We start from the raw sequence: 16,975 nt of genomic DNA on the forward strand, positions 1-16,975 counted from the left end.
GCTATTTGGATTTTGAAAGTGGTTCAGATCATGAAAGCACTCGGGCTGTGGTCAGACCAAACCTTATCTTTGTGGAATAGTTTAACAACGCAGCACATGACAGTGCCTCAGAGAGAACAGGCCATGCTACAGCAAAGCTGGTAATGAAGAGGACAGATCCTGCACCACACAGATGATCTTTGGGGTGGCCTTGCATTCGAGCCTGTCATGCTGCCAAGTAGAGCTCTCTTCAGGGAATCAACAGAAGCATTTCCCCCAGAGAAGCAAGACAGTACACCCATTCCAGGCCTCCAAAGTGGGCGGATTTAACCTGTATATATCACCTCCTGTTGAGGAGAGTCTCTCTGTATAACTTGTTGTCTGGGTCTGCTTGAAAGAAAATAGGTCCTGTAGTTGTGGCTTTGATGGAAGAGTGAGCTGGCCTCTTGGTTTCTTTAAAGAGGTGCTTTCTAATTCTCTCCCATGACATCAGTCCCTCCTCAGTTGGAAGTAACCCACTAGACTGTCATTTGAGATTCCCACCAAACTGTAGAAAATGGACTTGCCTGAATTATTCAAGCCCTCAAGAGAGACGCTCTAGAAATCTATCAGCATGTGTCGTTTGACTTTTCCTGGGAAGACAAGAACACAAGTCTATTCACCCCAGATACAGCATTGACAGGAGTCTAGAAGTATGACTCCACCCAAGAGAACCCTTGTGAACAGTGAGTTTATTGGGGTTGCTTACATGGTCAGAGGTGAGGGGTTATGTGGTGGTTTGAATGTGAATGGCCCATATAGACTCATCTATTTTAATATTTGTTCCCTCCTTGGCTGAATAGTTTGGGAAGGATTAGGAGGTGTGGTCTTGTTAGAGGAGGCCTGTCACTGAGGGTGGGCTTTGAGGTTTCAAATGCCACACTGTTCCTACTTGCCTTCTCTCTTTCTTTCTGCCTGGTGCCTGGGGGTCAAGATATAAATTCTCAGCTACTGCTCTAGTGACATCCTTGCCTGCCGGCTACTGTGTCCCCACTTGGATAATTATGGACTCTGAGCCTCTGAAATTGTAAACCCTAAATAACGTTTCTTTATCATTTGCCTAAGTCTAGAGACTTAGAAGAGCAATAGAAAAGTATCAGAGGCAGGGCCGTTGCAGAGGCATGCATGACTCACATGCAGCTGCATCACCAGAAAGCCCACCCCGACATGAGTGATGACCAGTGAAGGTTGCATCCCTGGATCTGCCTGCTTGACTAGCTGTGCATATGTCTCCTGGATCTGCCTGCTTGACATAGCTTGTGCAAATGTCTCCTCTCCCCAGAAGTTGTTACTGCTTATGTAACCTTTCAGACGACCCTTGCAACTCTTGTGAGTTTTTTCCTAAGAGTTTTGTTTCTTCTTGAGTCTTGTAAACTTCCTTTGCCTCCTGAGTCCCCAAGGAGCCTCCTTTGAGATGGGAGTGACACAATTTGGAGGAAATCGCTAGATAACACACCCAGTAAGCCAGGTGCAGTTGGTAAACCTTCATCCTAGATGAGTGGAATTGAGACTCCTCATCCAAAATTGTCAAATCGATTGAGAGTTTCTTAGTACATCTGACAGCCACCAGTGATACACCTTCCAGTAGTATGTCACATTGACAAACATAAATTAAAGCTACTAAGATGGGTATCAAGAGGATGATGGACTAGCTTCCATTCTTTCTCTGCTGAGGCATAAAAAGAGCAATGTTCCTAGCAGAATGAAATCCATACTCCACTGGCTAAAGCAATGTAGTTCTTAGGTGAAGGCTCTTTGGTATTTTTTTCTTATATTTCTTGTAATCTCAGAATATGTGCTGGCCAAATGAGGAATATAAATAGTAGTAACATTATATTATTAGAGGATGATAGAATGGAGGGAAATGTGTTCAGCTGATGAAAGGAAAACTGGCCTAAGCATTGTGATTAGACATAGTGTAACTATGTAACGTCTGTTGTATGAGGTAGTGTCAACAAGTGCTGGGAATTTGACAGCTACACAGAGCACACAGGTTAATTTTCTCTAGATGGGCTTATCATCCAATAGAATGATTAAAGGTGATTGGCCATTTGCAATTTTATGCTGAGTAAAGTTGTACTGAGCTGAGGATGGAAGACAGAAGAGAGAAGGGCCTATCTTATTTGACTGCTGTGTCAGGTTCTTTTTCTCGTGTTATGCCATTTGGTTCTTAGGACAGTCGTGAGTGGTAGGAGGATTTACCCCACATTTGAGGAAGAGGGTACAAAGATTTAATCGCATACTCCACTCACATGCCAAAAGATAGCTGAAGGTCAGATCAACTGTATTTCCTGTGTTGCTATGATAAAATACTCTGACCAAACACAATGTGAGGGAGGAAAGGGGTTATTCATCTTATGGTTCCATGACACAGTCCATCACTGAGGGAAGTTTGCTATTCCACACAATATGACCCCCAACCCAGAAACTCACCTTACAACCAAAGAAACAGCAGAGACCATGAAGGATGTTGCTTGATAGATGGCTCACAGGCCAGCTTATACTTAGATTTCTTAAACAGTCCAGGGTCTTCTGCCTAGGGATGGTGTTGCCCACAATGCATGGAGCCTTTCTTTATCAGCAATCAAAACAAGCCCCAACAAATATGCTCCCAGTCTTCTCTAGGTAATTCCTCAAGCTCTTTTCTCTGGTGACTCCAATCAATGTCAGGTTGATTGTTAAAGCTAACTAGGATACCCACAAAGCCTTGCTTTGGTTGCTCACCTCGGGGATTTCTGTGCCCCACAAAGCCACAGTAGCACAGCCCTGGAAAGGCCAGAAGGCAGGCTAAACACTTCCACTCCTGGAAATGTAAAGGGATAGAGACCCCTCTGGCTGACCTCAGAGGTCACTGGTGGGAGATAATGCACACTGGCCCTCTGTATCCCACTCCTAGATTTCAGAGTGTAGCACAGTGTCTGTGATGCTGTTTCCTGACTTTCTTGAACTCATGAGCTTTGGGCACATGTGCCATGCACCTTCTTTGCTGGGACTAGAACCGAGGGGCAGACTCAATCAGTGGATCATTACTGTCTTCATGACCTGGCCACTCACTTATATCATTCCTTCGGAATTCTTGTTTTAGAAAATCACCAAGTCAAGAGAAAGCCACTGGAACAGGTAACCTCTTCAGTATCACCCAAGAGACAGATTGGCTTTGACAGTGGCAGCCTTGAATCTAAATGTTCATCACCTGGGAGTTTTATCAGGCAATTTCCTGAGAGTCAGCCTCTAGCACATGCACCAGGAAAGGTTATGTCAAAGTCATATCTCCTTGCTGCCCAGTGGCATCCAAGCCAGCTTCTTTGTTACTATCAGGTGTCCTCCTCCTGTCCCCTCCTCTTCTTCCTCCTCCTCTTCCTCTTCCTCCTCTTTCTTCTCTTCTTCCTCCTCTTCCTCCTTCCCTTCCTTCCCCTTTTCTTCCTCTTCCTCTCCCTCCTCCTCCTCGCTCTCCTTTTTCTCCTCCTTCTTTAATCTATTTATTTATTCACTTTGCATTCCAATCACAGCCCCAGTCCCTCTTCTTCTCCCAGTCCTACCCTTACAAATCACTCTCCCCTCATTTTCTCCTCCTCAGAGAAGGGGAAGCCTCCCTTGGTACTACCCTGCCTCGGGACATTCAGTCCCAGCAGGGCTAAACACGTCCTCTCCCCCTGAAGTCCAACCAAACAATCCACTTAGGGGAAGGGGATCCAGTGGCAGGGAACAGAGTCAGAGACAGCCCCCACTCCACCCGATAGGGGACCCACATGAAGACCAAACGACACATCTGCTCCAAATGTGTAAGTTGCCTAGGTCCAGCCCCTGCATGCTCTTTGGTTTGTAGTTCAGTCTCTGTGAGGCCTCCACGGGTTCAGTTTAGTTGACTGTGTAGGTATTCTTGTGGTGTCCTTGACCCATCTGGCTCACTCAATTCTATCCCCTCACTCTTCCACAAGACTCCCCAGCCTCCACCTGATGTTTGGCTGTGGGTCTTTGCATCTGATTCCATCTGCTTCTGGATAAAGCTTCTCGGGAGACAGTTATGAGAGATTCCTGTTTGCAAGTACAGCCTAGTATAATTAATAGTGTAGGGGCTGGCTCTCTCACATTGGATGAGTCTCAAGTTGGGCCAGCCATTGGTTGGCCGTTCCCTCAGTCTCTCTTCCATCTTTATTACTGCACACCTTGTAGGCAGGGCAGATTTGGGGTTGAAGGTTTTGAGGGTAGGTTGATGTCTTCCTCCCTCCACTGGAAGTCCTATAAGAAGTAGCCACTTGAGTTTCTGCTGGTAGAAATCTAAGCTAGGGTCACTCTCATAGACTCCCTAGGGCCTCCCCATCCCAGGTCTCCAGATAGTCCCAGAGATGCCCCCCACTGATTTCTATTCTCACTTCTAGCCCTCTCCTGTCGCCCCTCCCTAGACCTGACCCCCATGCCTGTTCCCTCCTTGCCTCTTCTCCCACCCCAATACTTCTCTTCATCCATGGGTATCTCTTCCTTGTAACTCTGTCTCCTTTTACTTGTCACCAATTTCTAGTTAAAATCCAGAATATTAATTTCCAGTCACGTTCCCTAACCCCGGATTTGTCCTTGCGGGTTTTGGATGGGTGCAGGGATCAGGTGGCAAGCATTGTTTGGTCTCTTGGTCTGAGCTGTGGTATTGTGTGCTCGATGCCTCACTATGGGCTTCGTGAGGACATTGATGCTCTGGAGAACCAGAGCTGCACACCCAGATGAAGCTGCAGATTCCTCAGAGGCAGCTCGCCCTTGTTTCTCTGCCTCTCGGGAACACCCTTAGTAGAGGTGTGGTGGGGTTTTCCCCCTCTTGGGTACTTAATCCCAGCGCCATGTTCCGTAGAGTGGAAAGGAGGTTAGAAGTTCTGAAATAAATTGGATTTACATTTGTTTAGTCTTGGACAATGATTCTAGTTCAAGGGTGTCAGGATTTGAGTAAAGAAACATGAGACACCCTAAAAGCAGGATGGAGGGAGCTAGGGTTTCATTACTTACTCTTCTGATTGTCCAAGCTTCTAAGTCCCTGATTCTTGAGCACTTCCCCCTCCCCCAGACATTCCTCTGTCTTTTCCTTCTGAAGTCTGCTCATCGTTTTATTTCTTCAGTCGCTCTTACCTAAAAGCTTTTCTGTCTTATGTCTAGTCTTTTGTTTACACAGCCGAATGTAGTGTAGGGAAAAGGGTGGTCCAGAGAACCCATGCTGGTCTCAGAGCACAGGCGTTTGAAAGCCAGTGAGTGACGGCCTTAACGTTGTGAAAAGTAAAGTGCTTGCTTTATTAGCCTGCATCCTTTTGGAGTACCTGAGCTACCCAGCCTTGAGACAGATCACACAAAAGGCTTCCAGAATAAACAGATGGGAAGGGCAAGAAGCATTGGAGTGCGGAGAAAGCCCGAGTCAGCACATCCCATTCTCAACTGTCAGTATCAGCAGCATTTTCAAGAGCCAAGACATGGCACATAAAGAAACAGCCCTTGACACTCTTAAGTAAGGAGGATGGACTCAAGCTGGCTTATTCTATTCTTATCATTCCTCAAAGAATCTTAGCAATGATCCAGGTAAAACAGATGTCTCACTGTAGGTGGAGGTTGTTGGTAAATAGTGGTGAAACGGGTAGACCCAGTCTTCACTTTTCCACAACTCCCACTTGCTGATGCTCAAGACGCCCAAACCAGGAGAGTATATAACCCTAGAAATGCCACAGGGCGTGGGATTCTCACCAGGAACCTGAATCTCCCAGTCCCCGTCATAGAGAGGACTTGGCTGGTGAGGGGCACTTGGCCGTATTGCCGGTGCTATTTTATTTACTTTCCTGACCCTTAATTTTCACTTATTTTGGAAACTTTCAACTCCACCCCCTCCCTGCTTCCCTACCTCCCTACCTCCCTTCTTCCTTCCCTCACTCCTTCCTTCCCTCAATCCCTTCCCTCCCTGAAACTAGGGCTTAAACCTAGTGCCTGGAGCGTCCTTAGCAGACGCTCTGCTGCTGAGCCCTAGCCCCCCTGCTTTCTTTGACTTTCCATGTCCCCAGTCCTGCGTGCTTCTTCATGCTTCCTTCCACTCACCTTGAGTGATTACATTTCATTAGCCTTTTAGCTGTGTAAGGCTGAACACAGACTTTATTACCCACTGGATCAATTTTGTTTGGATCAGCTGAATAGGAAAAGCTAGGACATATGGGATTGGATTTCTCAAGGCACCCTTTGGATCTATACTTAGTTTTGTTCAGTTCGAGGGGTATTTCAGCTTCTTAAAAAGATAGAAAGAAAATATTTAGAACTTGAGTGAAGACACCAGTGTCTCCTCTGTGATGTCTCGGGCAGCTCTTTTCTTAATGGTTTGTACTTAGAAAAGCAGGTTGTGTTTTTAAGCTGTAGCTTTTCCTATGCTGCTTCATAACCAGGTTGACTTCAGGACAGACAGCTTTTCCATGTTTGAAAGGAGATGGGAAATATTTGATAGAACAAGGCTAGTCCTTCTCATTTCTGTCCACATGTGAACTGACCCAGTTTCTGAACGTGTCATCTGTTCTCTGAGCTATTTCCTATGAACAGCGTCTATTGGCTGACGTATAGCTGTGCACATGTGCGTGTGTTTTATTGGCAGAGAGGATGGTGGGTTTATTTTTCATCTGTGATCTTTGTACGTGTTTTCATTCTGTACTATGTTGAAGAGAAGTCACTTCTACCCAGAAAATACTATTTATGATAACATGACCAAAACTAATGTTTACACCCTTGCATCAGGCTAGATAAATTAGCTCTTAGGTTGACATCATCAGAACTGGAAGCATTTATCAAAAAGCATATAGTATCCTTGTAGCTACTAAACAGCCATATGTTATTCCCAATAATAGTTAGAGGGGATCTACAAACCTGGGGCTGGGGAGACTTTTCAGTGGATAAATGCTTATTGTACAAGCATGAAAATCTCAGTTTGAACCCCAAAACTCGGGCATGGCAGTGCTTGAACCCCAGCAGAGATAGGAAGACCCGGGGGTCAGGGGCTGCTTGCCAGCCATTCTAGCCCACAGGTGAACTACAGGCTCAGTAAATCACCCTGTTTCCAAAAATAAGGTGGAGAATGCTTGAAGAAGATATCAGAGCACATGTGCATGTGTAGATGCGTGGTCAGGGGCACCCATGTGAACACATGCCTTTAACTGTTCCTACCCAACACACACACACACACACACACACACACACACACACACACACACTCTTTAAAAGATTTAAACCCTGACATTAAAATGTTTTCCTCTAAAAAATAAAAAATCTTCAAAGACATTTTGTCGCAATTACCAAAATTGTTTTTCAATCCTGTGTTAAGACTATCATCCTTGCCTCCCCGAGTGAGAGTAAAGGATTATCTCTGTCACTAATATTTCCCTCAAAGAAGTTCTAGTCTGGCTTGGCTGTAGAATGGCACACATGCAGATGGCATAGGAACACCTGGGGGAGGGCTAAAGAGGGACTGGACAGATAGTTTAGTGTGGACCCTTGGTCAGGTTCTAAGGGATCAGAGACCGTGGTACATGGAAACGCCCTATTTAAGTAGCTGATGAAGCATTTCAGTCTGCTGGTTAGTACCTCGTGCCCATTTCCTGTGTGCCAATGTGGATTATAATGTGACATTTTGTGACGTTAGACATCCAGGCACAAGCTGTCCAGTTATGTGATAGTGTGTGCCAATGTGAATTATAATGTGACATTTTGTGACGTTAGCCATCCCTGTAAGGCCCAGGGACAAGCTGTCCAGTTATGTGATAGGTTGGATCAATACATGTATTAAGCAAGAAACAGCACATACAGCCTTTCTACTGTAAAGGTCAGAAAGCCATTAGCCACTGCTTTTGGTAATTCAGTTACTCTTCATGATTTTTTTCATTCACTTTTTAGTCAATTAGATATTGAAAATTTATGCCTTTGAGGCCACTGTTGCCTGGACATTGTGTGCCTATGGTGATGCCTGTGTGGAGTCACTCTGCAAAGCTGGGGTACTGGGATTCCCCCGTGTAGTATTGCTCAGATGTGTTACTCCTGAGGCTGGCCTGCTGTTTTCTTTGGAATCTCTGTGATGACAGTGACATCACCTTCCTTCCTGACTCATAAAAAATGAAACAAAGCAAAAGCAAAAAAACAAGGATAACATGATGTTTGTGCTGAAGAATAATGTTTATGGGTTAAGAATTTATCTTTTGCAAACATAATTGCAAACTGATTTTTGTAGCAATGGGAAGTGTCAGTATAGGAATGCAGCATTGTGGCTGGTACCCTGGCCTTGGCAGATGTGTTTTTCTCTAGTAGACAAAGACTTAGGACTTAGAGCTGAAGGGGGCTCTGGTGGGCCATTGAGAGTTTGAGGACTTCATCAAACCTCACTAGATACACGGTAGGTGAGTGTAAGAAGCCTAATGGCGTACTGCTGCGGCTTGGTCTTCTATGCGGTGTATTCAGATGCTGAGTTCTGTGCCCCAAGATTAGGTTGCAGCCTGGACATGGGGATTGTATTGATCAATGTCCTGTAAAGAATGCTCTGATCTCTGATTGGATAATAAAAGGCTAGAACCTGTGACAGGGCAGGAGAGAGAGGAAGGCAGGACTTGAGATCAAGAATGGGTCTCAGGTAGGGACCACAAGGAGAGAAGAAAGGTAGGGGAAGAAAGAGGTTGCCGTGAGGCAAGGTGGGTCATGAGCACGTGGCCAAGAGAAAACCACCCTGAGGACATATGTGGAGCCTACGGCTGAGACATAGGTTAAAACAGCTCAGTGCCATCCCAGTTTAGACTTAATAGCTTGTTAATAAAAATACCATGTTTCTGTGTCTTTTATTCAGGAGCTGTACCAGTTAGAGTTGGGCAGAACCTGCCCCCATTAAAATCACTTCACTAGTATACCCCTGACCTCTTGTGAGCATCTTTCAAAGGAAAAAGTGACATGTCTACTTAAGTGGTCAGAAACATTCTACTCTTGTTTTTGTTTACTATTTGACAAATCAGATGCCCTGGAACTGTACCATGGTTTTATTCCAAATTTTAATTAGAATAATTTAAAAACTCCATAAAGAACCAATACCACAATCTAAAACACAGATCCTTATACGGGGTGGGGGGCGTTTGGGGATGGGAGTACTAAATTGCTTTGTTTGTTTGGCTTATGGTCAGCTGATTCTCAGAATCCTTGTAGCCCAGGAGGTTCTACATGACAATCTTGAAGATGATACAGCCAGGCTCAGACCTCTGCCCACTGGTTTGTTTCTCTATTTCTTGAGGGGCAGTAGGGAAAGTCACTAAGGCCTGGTACATAGCACTGTTGTCACTTACCAGTTATATCCAAGTACCAACTAGATATTCCTAAATTGCTGGCTTTGCTCACCAGTGCCCCAGGCCCTAGACCTTAGTAGATACTCAAAATTAGTTATTTCAAAGACCATCCTTGTCCCCAAGGCCCCGGAGCAGGCCCCAAGACTCCAGCTACGAGTGCCTAGATCTACATTATCCAAAATAATTGCCACTAACCATATGAGCTATTTAAATTTAATTTAAATTGCACACACTTTTTAAAACAGCCCTTGCTTTCACTAGTTATTTCTTGGTTTAGGCTTTTACCGTTTCAAGAGTGCGAAGAGCTAGAATGTGAGTAGCAGTGTTTTATGTCCTTATCCTTAGTGCCTTCCCTGCCACCCGAGCACTGAGGGCTCAATAGGCACATGTGCCTGCCCTGTTGAGTAGCGTGAGTGGCAGCAGCCATGGCGGAGAGTTCTACTGGACACGGAACTTCACTGAGCTTCCTGGCCCTAATGGGGTTCTTGCTTGTGTTTACAATACAGCTGTCTGCTTCGAGAAGTGAGGGTTCTGAAACAAGAAGGACCTTCAGGAGCTGCTCCACACTGTGACATGTCTGATCCCTTGTGCCCGTCCCTGCAGCATGAACAAGGTAAAGGATGCTTTGAATATACTTTTGGATTTTCTTGTATCATGATTTTCTTGAGCACATATGACTTTTCATGGCCCAAAGAGATTGTTTTCCTGCCGTTAAAGTTTCAGAGTTGGGTAGTTGTTTGATGCCCACAAGCCATCTATCAGGCAAGGTGCAGGAGCCATTGGCCAATCCATGGTTTATGGTTTCTAGAGCATCCCTTGCATCTCCCAGAGGTGTTTGATAGATGAAAGGTTGAATGTACATGTGACTGTGTTGACATGAATATTGAAGAATTAGACTGTGGGGCCAGACTTCCTGAGATGATTATCAGTTCTGCCAGACCTCAGGCAAGTGACCTAACTTCATGATACCTTTTTTTTCTCCCACTGTTAAAATACTAATAATAGTGGATGAAATGTGCTAATTCATGCCACTTACCTTGTATAGTGCCTGCCCACACTACAGGCCTCTTAGAAACATTTGCTGCTATTTTGATGTGGGACAGTGTTAGCCCGTAGACATAGCTGCAAGAGAGTCTGGCAAGTATGTGCAGCATTTCCATGTGTTCTCTGATTGATTTGCTGAGCAATGAATGATTGATCACCAGATGAACATGTTACTAATAAGTGATGGATAAGGTTTGGATTGAGCTGCTAGCAGTGGCTATTTCAGGTATTTATTTATTTATTTATTTATTTATTTATTTATTTTTGAGTATTCTAATGAAGTGTGTACCAGACACTCTGGAGGCACAGAAGAAACATCCAGATCTATGACTCTCTTAGTTTTCTATTGCTGTGATAAAACACTGTGACCAAAAGCAACTTGGAGAGAAGAATGTTTACTTGGTTTATAGGTTATGGTCCATCATCAGGGAAAACCAAGGCAGGAATTGAACCAAAGACTATAGAGGAATCATGTTTATTGGCTTGCTTTCATGGCTGGCTTCGCTTGATAACTTATACAACCCAGAACCACCTGCTCAGGCACTGACTGCAATGGGCTGGGCACTCCCACATCAACCATTAATCAGGAAAATGCCCTACAAATTAGCCTATAGGCAATCTGATGGAGGCATTTTCTCAACTGTGGTTCTTCTCAGGCAACCCTAGCTTGTGTCAAGTAACTTGATAAAACCAAACCAAAGCAAACCAGAGCAGTGACCTAGGAATGAGAGTACAGTAGAGGTGAAAGTCTGAGTTGGAACCTGGATCGTAATGATAATTTCCTGGGCAGAGAGTGTAGCACTACAGGTAAAAGAAAAGAAACCTGTGTTTGAGCACAAAGCCATATGAGAAGGTCTGGAATGCTCACAAACAGAAGATGTTTGTCATAACTGGAGCAGAGTCATCTCTCAGTGACACTTGGCACCATGACCGGGGAACTCTGTAGTAAGTGACTCTCTTCTGCATTTTAGTGGCATCCCCCTTCTTCCATTCTAGGCATGACAATAAAAATTGTCCCCCTGTGTTTATTTCCTGGTGTTTATTTCCCAATGTCCCTTGGCACATGTCACCTCTGGTTGACAATTACAGCAGTGGTGGGCCAGTGGCCATGTATGAGCTCAGTGGTGGAGGGAAGGCCAGCTTTTGGGGCCACAAACCAATGTGAAACAAAAGAGATGTTTAAAGAAAAACAGACACATCATGACATAATCTATGGGTTGTGATAGAGATGTACAATTCTTAGATGTGATTTAGTCTTGATGACAGAAAGGCCATTTTACATGCTGAGAGTTCCCAATCTGAAGACACCCTCTAGTGATTTATCTCAGGTCATTCTTTTGGCCTTCTTAAGGGTAGAAGGAGCTAAGGTACTTCAGGGTTTGCACCTATCTGGAGGGAGGGACCAGAAAAAAAAAGAATAAAACAACACAACAGAACCAAGCAGTTATGTTAAAGAATTTTACATTTGGCTGAGCTGAGCCAAAGAAAGAGGAAACCTTCTGTTAGATGCCCCACTGCAACCTTCCTCCCATCCCACCCCACCCCAAATCAGGTCCCCATGGGAGCTGAAATTCTTACCTTTTAACAGTCTAAGAAGTCACTTTGGGGTAGACAGAGGTCCTGCCCCTCAGTCATGGCTGGAGACAGAAGTCTCTCATCACAAACCTTGGCTTCTCTTATTTTAAGGTTGGTATACTGGAAAGTCAAGGCAGGGCTTGGGAAACTTCCATGCACAGTTTGTACCATCGGCCAGCTCCAAGTTGCCTCCAGGGCATCTCAGAACTGATGTCATGGTCTTGCTCTTAGTACACACTTAAGAAGCAGACTCTTGGGAACCAGTAGGTGTGCCTGTGCTTGGGAAGTTATGTTCTGCCCTCATGGCCCAGAGAGTGCTTTATTTTATATCGTTTTAATTGGAAGTCGTGATTAAGCTGGGTGTGTCATCTCCATTGGTCAGCATTTTTTTTTATGGCTTTCTTGGCATAAGACAAAGAATAGGCCTTTCTTTGGAAGAGAAAACAACCGTTCTCAATACAGTAAAACTAGAGTCATTTCATCAGTGAGGTGTGTAACCGAATGTTGGAAGTGTGGTCATGGGTGTGGCTGGTGTTCTAAGTAGATTTGTTCCTAGAAAGCTGGAAGACATTTCAGCTATACCTTTTCATTAAACACACTCCCCAATACTCTCCTTCTTCCTAAATATTGTTCAGGGCCATTTCAGTTAGCCAGAGGTCAGGACAGAAGGTGACCACAGTGTTCTAGGATCCTCTAGAAAACTGGAATGGCCCCATGGCACAAAAGGATTGCTAGCTAATTTTAGTAATTTAATCATGGGTTACCCTAATAGCCAGTACCAAGAAGGGCTTTTATTTCTCATTTTTCCCCTTCTTACTTGTGGCTGAATATGAGGTCATAGCTGTGGCCATGTGTTAGTGAAGGCAGAAGGGGGGATGGACAAGGTATTCCTAGGTACCAGGCTCACAGTGAATGGACTGTCATTTCCTGAGGCTGGTGTGCATGGTTTATGTCCATCAGATGTGCATTCTAGAAGGTTTACCTCATCCTGACTCACCTCCTTAGCATTGTGAGCAGGCTTAGTGGCTGTGCAATCTGAATCTTATGCATTAAATAAATTGTGAGGTGCATATTTTCCACACCCAACCGCTTAGACCTGGAAGGCTGTGTTCCCCACTGTCTTATACATTTTTGCAAAACCGACTTTTCATACTTAACGATGGTTGACAAATTTCACAATTGGAACTCAGCTTTTTAATTTTGTAAAAAGTCTCTACTTTTTGTAATTGTTCTTATTGGTGTTTATAAATATATACTGCATCTAACGTTGTACACTTATGTTAGTTGCAAGAGTGAATGTTTAGAGTGTATTTATATTCTGTATGTGCTGTTATACCATGAAGAAAGAACTTTAGTTTTCAACAAAGCAAACAAACAGACAAACAAAAAAAGTCAGAGAAAATGCTGGGAAAATTGAGGTCCTCGGAGGAAAGTGGTGCAGGGGGATGCCTGTCACTCCAGGTCTTGGGGGGGGGGTCACAAATGCCACCCTCAGTTGGGATCTGCTCCTGAGAGTTCCTTCTGCGGCAAGCTTGGGGTGGTGGCCTGAACTCTCACACGTAGTTGTCACTTTGATGAAGATGTGCCGCATGGCTCCTTCTTTGGGTTTATGAGTACGTTCCATCTGATGGGAAAACCACTGCTTTTTGGATGTCACACAAAATGACCCTCTCCCTTTGTCCACTCCACCAGTGATACAGCTTTCTTCCAGACCCTTGTCATGTCCCAGTAAGGCCAGATCTGCTTTGATGGCTTTGTAAGAGTGCAGAGAGCCACGGCATGCAGAGGGGTTTAGGGGTGCCTCTGCTCTCAGTTGTAGACAGATGCTGTTGCTGGACGAATTAACTCCTCCCTCCCCAAGTTCTTCTCTGAATGTTCTTAGCTTCCCACTCCATTGTACCAGCAATAGAGGCAGCTTCACATTGACACTCAGGCCAGTATCTCTATAGTCACCTAAAAAGTAAACAGAATTAACCTCAATTCTGCCTTCATTTACAGTCCTTATTACTTTTCCCATACAGTGAAGCAGTGAAGTCCGGAGTGCCTTCCACGGGTTTACCCAGCCAGCCTTTGCTGTAGACGTGGCCCCCATGTATCAATTGTAGTGTTTTATTGACCATCCGTTCCCCCAGCAAACATCAGATCCTCACACACATGCTGAGCACTGTGTGCTGTGCTTGCAGTAAATCAATCAGGAAAAAAAAGAAAAAGAAAGAAAAGAACAGGGTATGTGAACTTCAGTCTGCAGACAGCAAAAAGAGCCATGCCATCCAGGGCCTTAAACATGAGGCTGATGTTAACTGTTTCTCCAGCTTCACTTCTTCCACTGAAGGAGCGAGTTAACAGCTACTGGGTGCAGGGCAAGGGGTGGGGCAATAATAAAGCTGGCGGCTGTCCTCCTTCCCCATTCAGGACAAGCCCAGTGCCTGCCACCAAATGTCCAACCTGTGGTCATTCAGCACAGGCCCACTGTCATTTTTCTGAAGGCAGTGGCTAATCCTTCTTGGGTCAGAAATTGAAGGACTGATAGCTTTTAAAAAGCTAGTGACACAAAAGAAAAGCTCAGTAAACATTAAGAGATCTTGAAATAGGAGGCCATTCTTAATTCCTGGTGCAGAAATTAAAAACAGAAATGCTTGTCTATGTAAAACCTTGTATTTTCTGTACATCAAAAGACATTCTGACTAGTCTAAAAGATATCCTGAGGTGTGTGTGTGTGTACACAGATGAGTGTTTGTGTGTGTGTGTGTGTGTGCACATAATGTGTGTGCCAGGTAGCTAATTAGTTAAGAGTGCTTACAAATCAGAAGAACAAAGGATAGATGGAATGGTTGATTTAATCGAAAGCTAGCAAAAAATGAGCGGGAATATAAAACCCATAAAATAAAATAAATAATGTGAAAAGTTTAAACTTAACAGTAATCAAAGGAAGACATGCAATTAAGTTACAATTGATAAGAATTTGAAGTTTTACTCATTATAGCTAAGGATTTGAGGATAAACTCTGAGAGAACTTATTTTCTCCAGAGGTATTATTGTATGCCAAAGCCTAAATTACATACCTTCTGATTCGGAAATTCCGTTTATACAATACTAACTCAAAGAAAACTGCCTAGAACATGTGTAAAACTTTTGCTAAGGTAGTCAACAAAACATTAACATTTTCTAACGTAGTAAATATGATGCAGCCATACAATAAAGCTGCCAAGGAGGCATTGAGGGGTATTTAATGACCTAAAAAGATAACTTAAGAAGACGGCAAGTACCATAACACTATGTGGATTTGATCATTATTTCACTTTTTAGAAAGATGCGTACATGACTACAAGAAAGGCCACGGGTGCATAACAGAGTGCTTTCAGTATCTTTTCACACGCGTATTTTCAATTTTTCTTCAGCAATGTGGGTTTCCTCATGCTAAAGTAACACTTTTTAAAAAGATACTAAATTGTGTTTAAGATGAATTTCACGTTTTAAAAAAATATATGTGATAAAAGATAAGACGATGCTACTCAAAATCCTGACAGAGTCAAGTATGTGGCATACGTCTGTTTCTTTCTCGTTTATTCCTTTTCCAGATTATTCCAGATTTTCAACCTCCCTGAAAAGTATTTGTACATTTCATCAATGTCCAGAAAAAGGCAAATGTTTAAAAATAAACACTAGCTTAATTGTATTGCGTTTGAGATGCAGTGGGATAGAGATGTTTAGAGAGCACATAAAAAGGGCGTCAGCTGCGAATGTCTTCTTTATTATCTGTGGGGCCCTGTGCCCACGCCACCTCTCAGTGCCAGGATCCTTGCATAGGTTGAACCAGGTCTTGATGTGTTCTGCCTCAGTCTCTGTAAGTTCATATGTGCTTTAGTCCTTTCACATCTGGAAGACAGTCTTCCCTTAGAGTTATCACCTCTGGCTCTTACATTTTTTCTCCTTATCCACAGAGATCCCTGAAGGGATTGGGTTGATGAAGACATAGTATTTGGGACTAAGTATTCCATAGTCTCTGATTCTCTGCCCATTGTACAGTTCTAGGTCTCTGTGCTATTTCTAATCACTGCCAGAAGAAGATTCTCTGATAAGGGTTGAGTAAGGCAATGATCTATTACTATAACAGAACGTCATTAGATGTCATTTTATTGCTGTGTTACTTTAGCAGAATAACAGTATTAGACATTCCCTATTCCCACGACCTATCTAGTCTTAGGTCCTTGACCACTTTAGCTGTGTTGGAAATGGGTCCCATCTCATTGAGTGGGCCTCAAATCCAATTTTAAAAGTGGTTGGTTACTTCCATAGCATTTGTGCCAATATCACACTAGTGTATTTTGTAGCCAGATCATTGTTATAGGTCGCAGGGTTTGTTGCTGAGATATTTTGATGATTAACTTTCTCTTTTGGCAGTATGCAGAGTAGTACCTTCCAGTACTGTGAACACTGGTCAGTAGCGGTGAAGCCTCTAGTTAGGCACCGGCCCGCCGTTTCCATGTTTGATGACATAAGAAGTGTTATCCTTAGAGACGGGACCTTATCATCAGGGTGTGGAAAGTAACCATTAGCCTTGGCAATGGCCTGTGATGTTTGGGATGGGGGCAGGAGTAGGAGCGGGGGTTCTGCTGGACTCCTTTAGCCATTGACTTGGGAAGCTGTAATTCATTTCTGGCACCAGAGGATTTACTTGGTGGCATAAGCTGTGAAAGTTGTGAACGTCTGTGAAAAGCCACGTTGTAAAACATTAATTGTGCTTCGATAATATTTGGCTTTAAGTCGCCGTGCAGGTGACTCTAGAATATGTACAATTTTAGAGAATTGTTTCCTATGTTTGTAGAATTGGTTCTCCAGGTTTGGTCCTTTCCCTCTTTTCTGTGGAGCTAGATGTGTGTAATACTTGTGTTCCTTGGCTATGCCGGTCTCTGAATCTCAGAGCAGACTGAGAGGCAGTCTGTAGGGCTTGGGGTAGGTACTGAAAGCCTGAACTAGCTGAGCATCGTGTGAGTGACTGTGATGGTGTGGCCCAAGGACAC

General features: G+C 43.9%; 1 protein-coding gene across 9 annotated transcripts in view; it reads left to right on the plus strand.

Annotated features, from left to right (window-relative positions):
- Positions 1-16,975, plus strand: part of Bach2 (BTB and CNC homology, basic leucine zipper transcription factor 2) — a 347,697-nt gene that overhangs the window by 68,944 nt on the left and 261,778 nt on the right. For all 9 annotated transcript variants that reach the window (XM_011249909.3, XM_030253108.1, XM_030253112.1 and 6 more), the window contains one exon: positions 9,842-9,948. Coding sequence is in view for 6 of the 9 variants with exons in the window: in XM_030253108.1 (XP_030108968.1) it covers positions 9,940-9,948 (9 nt within the window). In the remaining 3 variants the exon portion in view is untranslated. The remainder of the gene's footprint in view (positions 1-9,841; positions 9,949-16,975) is intronic.

Source organism: Mus musculus, chromosome 4 (assembly GCF_000001635.26).
Source record: "Mus musculus strain C57BL/6J chromosome 4, GRCm38.p6 C57BL/6J".
Lineage (NCBI taxonomy): Eukaryota > Metazoa > Chordata > Mammalia > Rodentia > Muridae > Mus > Mus musculus.